At 43.0% G+C, this 5,744-nt stretch overlaps 1 protein-coding gene across 1 annotated transcript; it reads right to left on the reverse strand.

Moving 5' to 3' along the window:
- Positions 1 to 353: 353 nt before the first annotated feature.
- LOC311122043 (uncharacterized protein) lies at positions 354 to 4,095 on the reverse strand. Its single transcript, XM_084196460.1, has 11 exons — positions 3,711 to 4,095; positions 3,337 to 3,407; positions 3,073 to 3,249; positions 2,921 to 2,982; positions 2,752 to 2,838; positions 2,623 to 2,664; positions 2,381 to 2,554; positions 2,266 to 2,301; positions 1,613 to 2,167; positions 1,220 to 1,331; positions 354 to 1,125 (listed from the first exon to the last, which is right to left on the reverse strand). The coding sequence occupies exons 1-8, from the start codon at positions 3,866 to 3,868 to the stop codon at positions 2,266 to 2,268; spliced, it is 807 nt and encodes a 268-aa protein (XP_084052586.1). The 5' UTR covers positions 3,869 to 4,095; the 3' UTR covers positions 354 to 1,125; positions 1,220 to 1,331; positions 1,613 to 2,167.
- Between the last annotated feature and the right edge of the window lie 1,649 nt (positions 4,096 to 5,744).

The raw sequence follows: 5,744 nt of genomic DNA on the forward strand, positions 1-5,744 counted from the left end.
AATTTACAGTTTCCCATAGACTATAAGGCTATATATAAAATGATAGAATATTAGGGCCACAGAGGGGAAAAAAACACAAGTCATAATATTGTAACCAGTTGTTTTAAAGGAGGACAGTTGTTAAAATGACAGATGTGGGGCATTTCGTGAAATTGTACTTCAGTATGGTTTCATAAACAAAGACATGCTGATGTGCCAGAATATTAAGTATCACATTGTCATAAGTATCAAAACTGTAAAAACAATATGTAGCTTTTCTGCAGAAAGAACCAGCCTCATAAATTTATGACTTTATCATTTTTCTTCAGTGTGGCCCTAGTACTCTGTCATATAAACAAATACACATTCCATATGAATATAAAAACACAATGTGTAACATTATGTTCCTTTATTGAATAAGGACAAAACAAAGCAGGTAAACCATCAGCTCCTTTCGAAACTGAAGTCACAGTGACTCTACAAGATGGAAAGCACAGAATCCAAGCATATTATACAAAATGATACATACACATTCAAAGGTCTGTATATAACACACCCTGCATGTCTGCACACTAAAATAAATGCAGGACAAATCCATACACATCAACTGAACAGACAAATGAATGGATGCAGTAGCCTCCCTGCAGCCTTGTATTACACACAGTATACCGCACAAACATCATAAGAGGCCAAATTCGTAAAAAAACGAACCCAAAAAAAACCTAATTCCTCTGCCACCGCAGGACATATTTAACCAAAATTGAAAGCACACATACTAACTAAAATAATTCAACACATATTGGTCCCTCAGCAGCCGACCACTGTCGTCATCAGGGAAGATTGCCGGATTGTCCCAGTCCATGGCTGGTGGCACTCTGGGGGCCCTCTCCTTCCTCAGGCAGGCCACATTGTGGAGGACAGCACAAGCCACAGTAATATCACATGCCCTAACAGGGCTGACCCTTAATTTGTGAAGGCAGTGAAAGCGTGCCTTCAGGAGGCCAAAGGTCATTTCAACTCTGGCCCTGGTCCTGGCATGGGCATGGTTGTAGGCCTGCTGTGCTTCCTGGGGGTCTGTGAAAGGTGTCAGGAGAAAAGGCTGGCAGCCATACCCCCTGTCTCCCAGCAACACACCAGAGAATTCACCTGTCAACACAAAATCTCATCATTACTACCTCATAAACACAGTGATATTCTTGACACAGCCATGATGGTTATAAATAGGGGTTGTGTGGCTTACCTTGTGATAGGCACTGATAGATTTCAGAGGCCCGAAAGATTCTGGAGTCATGGACTGAGCCAGGCCATTTTGCCACAACATTGCTGATCACACAGTCAGCATTGCAGACCATCTGAAATCATAAGATGAGGAATATTACACCAATCAATGCACATCACTGGCAATGCAGAGTGTTCGTCAATGGACAATATCAAAAAGTTATGTTCACCTGAACATTAATGCTGTGAAAGGATTTCCTATTCACAAAATCGGCCTCATGGGCACCTGAGGGGGCTTTTATCCTTATGTGTGTGCAGTCCACTGCACCAATGACATTGGGGAAACCTGTCACACAAAGTAATGAGTATCCTACTATGTGTTAACAGTTGTCCTGTAATTTGTAGATCCTCTTACCTGCAATCCTATAGAACTCCTCTTTGATGTCACAGAGTCTTCTGTGGCCAGGGAAGGAGATGAAGACATCTGCTAATGCTTTGATAGCCAGACACACACTCCTTATTGTGCGGCAAATTGTGGCCTTGTTCAGCTGTTCTGCATCCCCCACTGAGTACAGGAAGGCTCCACTAGCAAAAAAGCGCAAGGCCACACAAACCATTTGCTCCACACTCAGTGCATGGCTCCGTGCAGTGCGGTGCTTAATCCTGGGACCCAGTAGTCTGCATAGATACCTGATGCCATCTGCAGAAAACCTGTATCTTTCATATAGATGGTCATCAGGGAAGGCCAGTGGGTCCAACCGGTCCCTGAAGACCCTTTCTCGCCTGAAGGCTCTCCTCAGCACAAGTGCTTCTTCATCCACCACATCTCGCACGAATGGGCATGCCATTGTCAGAGCAGAAAGGAACACACAATTTTGGGCCTTCATATAGGCTAGTGGCCACACCTGGTGCTGGGGGGGTGGGCAAAAGAGGGCGATGCCTTATAACGATGACTTGGTTGTACTGATTGCTGGGAAAATAAAAAAAACCTTAGAAAGATGCCACCGTCCTGTGTGCTCACAATAAGAGCTCATATGTCATGGCTCACTTGACTTTACGAGAATATACCTAATTTTTATTTTGAGCTGTGTCATCTTCTTGGAGCTGGGGGAGGAAAGAAAAATAATGATTAATACATTTGTGTTACAGTTAGCATACAGTGTACATTGAAGGCATATCTCACCTCCCTCTCAAGTTTTTTTATTTCAAGGTCCAGTTTCCTAATTGTCCTCTTTTTTATTTCGGACTCCAGTGCAAGATTTTCCATCTTTTTCTTCTTGTACTGAATGTCTATGTCTGCCAGTTCTATTTGGCGCCGGAGGTGGTTGCCATACAACTTTCTGATAGCTTGTGAGCTCTGTGAACACAATACAATTAGCGCAGCTGGAATTTGGCAGGATGTGGTGTCCTTTTATTAATACGCACTATGTTGCCAGGCTGGTTTTCCCACTGTATAGCATCTGGGTCCTGTAAAAGAAATTAGATTTTTTGATTTTGATGAGGACTCCTCACCATTGTAGAGTAAATAGTACTTTCACAGTCTTAACATGATACCTCATGCCTTCTGGAATCCAGAGAGATGGTCTCCTCCTCATCATCGTCTCCATCATGTGCTGTTGCTGCTGCACTGGGGCCTTCACCCTATCACATTTAATCGGATTCATATTGAAGCTAGTAGACAAGACATGCCAGGCCTACAGTATGCCTTTGATGGAGTACTCACTGGATCAGCATCGTCTGGTGCTTGTGCTGGTGGCTCTAACAGGAACACAGTGCTGCCAGACACTGCAAGGCAATAGGTAAACCAAAGTCAGACAGTCCAAATTGATTCAATATGAATGTGGTTGTATCCCATGTAGAGATGGAAGGACATACCTTGAATGAAGCGGGTGGCATCTTGGGAGGAACCTATGCTCGTCTCTTTCCCCCCAGGGATCCCCTCTAAGACGGGCCTGCCTTTATTTAGCTCCAAGGCCATGTCCTCTGCTGGGGTAAGGTCAGCCTTTGGTGACCCACCACCCGTGCCTTGTCTGTGGGTATTCTTTTTCACTGCTAAAACAGTACAGACAATGTGTGAGCAGGCACCTTCTGGGTACAATATATGCTTGTGCTTTGTTAAATATTAGTCAGGGACCATACCATTCTGCAGAATGTTCTTGTATTTGATTTTGACCTGCTGCCATGTCCGTTTTGGCCCGTTCATGTTTAATCTACACACACACACACACACACACACACACACACACACACATTTAATGGAGTCACACTGCAAAAAATTACTTGGTATTTTTGTCTTGTTTTCAGTAAAAATATCAAAAAATTTATCATAGCTTTATACAGTGTGATGGAGTTACTTTACACAATTTCACTCATATCTGCAGTGCATTTCAATTAAAAATTTAACCGTTTCATAATTACAGTACAACTGCATTTTTGGAGATGTGAATTAAATATTTGAATTGTAATTGTGATGTTTCAGCGGAGCGGTGAGTGTGTAATTGTGCACTACTTACGCATTCAGGCGGTCTGCAATACTTTGCCACGCTTTTTCTCTTTGCTTTATCACTGTGGCGGTGTTGCCTTTCTTCTTAATTATATCTTTTACCTCCTCGTATGCCTCCATGAGGATTTGTGCTTCCGACGGGGAAAAGTACGCGGCTCTAGTTGCCATGGTAAATCAGTTAATCTGTGATCTGTGGCGGGGTCTATTTGAGTGAGCCGTGAGCGCGCACCTATCCAGGATTGGTTTCAACTGGCTTAATGAATCCGTGTCTGCTCATCCTGGCTTGGTCTTTGTGCAACCAATTAAGCCTGGACGCACATGTTTTGGCTTCATTGAGCTCAGCTGAGTCATTTATCCCGGATGTCTTAATTCTACTTTTGTGCAACAGGCCCCAGGCATCTGGAGAACAAAGTATCAATCACACTCTGTATTGACTATATTCACTATCCAGGCATCTGGAGAACAAAGTATCAATCACACTCTGTATTGACTATATTCACTATCCAGGCATCTGGAGGACAAAGTATCAATCATGTCATTCTGTTTTACCCTTATCATTTCATAACACATTATAAAACATATCAATTAATCCTTAAACATGGTTTAAACATGTCATCCATAACCCATTCTCAACCACATACATCTAAGCATTTATCATTTACCATCCTCCCTGGCCCTTGAGATTATGTGCATGTGGCCATGTGTCAGGTCATAAGGTCATAAGCACAAACAAATGATAACACTAGTTCCATTGTTACTCCAATCTCCACACAGCCATCACGAGGAGTTGTATCTCCATCACGTGTCATTGACATACCCAGACCAGCTGCAGGGAGTTTATGAAAAACACATAAATGTCTCTGCTCTGTATTAACCCTTCAACTGGTTCTCAATCCATAAACATTTTAAGGCATATAGGTGTTTAATTCTACAACATATGTACTTGAAAATCGTCTATAGTATTCAGACCCCTTGACTTTTTCGACATTTTTTTATTTTATTTTTTATTATTATTTTTTTTCTCACCTTTATTTAACCAGGTAAACCAGTTGAGAACAATTTTGTTACGTTACAGCCTTATTGTAAAATGTATTAAATTGTTTTTTTCCCTCATCAATCTACACACAATACCCCATGATGACAAAGCAAAAAACAACAACAACTGAACAATCACATTTACATAAGTATTCAGACCCTTTACTCAGTACTTTGTTTAAGCACCGTTGGCAGTGATTGCAGCCAAAGTCTTAATGTGTATGACGCTACAAGCTTGGCACACCTGTATTTGGGGAGTTTCTCCCATTCCTCTCTGCAGATCCTCTCAAGCTCTGTCAGGTTGGATTGGGTGCGTCGCTGCACAGCTATTTTCAGGTCTCCAGAGATGTTCGATTGGGTTTAAGTCCCGGCTCTGGCTGGGCCACTCAAGGACATTCAGAGACTTGTCCCGAAGCCACTCCTGCGTTGTCTTGGCTGTATGCTTAGGGTCGTTGTCCTGTTGGAAGGTGAACCTTCGCCCCGGTCTTGAGGTCCTGAGCGTACTGGAGGAGGTTTTCATCAAGGATCTCTCTGTACTTTGCTCCAATCATCTTTCCCTCTATCCTGACTAGGCTCCCAGTCCCTGCCGCTGAACAACATCCCTGCAGCATAATGCTTCCACCACCATGCTTCACCATAAGGATGGTGCCAGGTTTCCTCCAGACGTGATGCTTGTCATTCAGGCCAAGAAGTTCAATCTTGGTTTCATCAGACCAGAGAATCTTGTTTCTCATGGTCCGAGTCCTTTAGGTGCCTTTTGGCAAACTCCAATTGGGCTGTCATGTGCCTTTTGCTGAGGAGTGGCTTCCGTCTGGCCGCTCTACCATAAAGGCCTGATTGGTGGAGTGCTGAAGAGATGGTTTTCCTTCTGGAAGGTTCTCACATTTCCATAGAGGAACTCTGGAGCTCTGTCAGAGTGACCATCATGTCCTTGGTCACCTATATAGACAGTTGTGTGACTTTCCAAATCATCTCCAATCAATTGAATTTACCACAGTTGGACTCCAAT

Source organism: Coregonus lavaretus (assembly GCF_964263955.1).
Source record: "Coregonus lavaretus genome assembly, contig: HAP1_SCAFFOLD_57, whole genome shotgun sequence".
Taxonomy (NCBI): Eukaryota; Metazoa; Chordata; class Actinopteri; order Salmoniformes; family Salmonidae; genus Coregonus; species Coregonus lavaretus.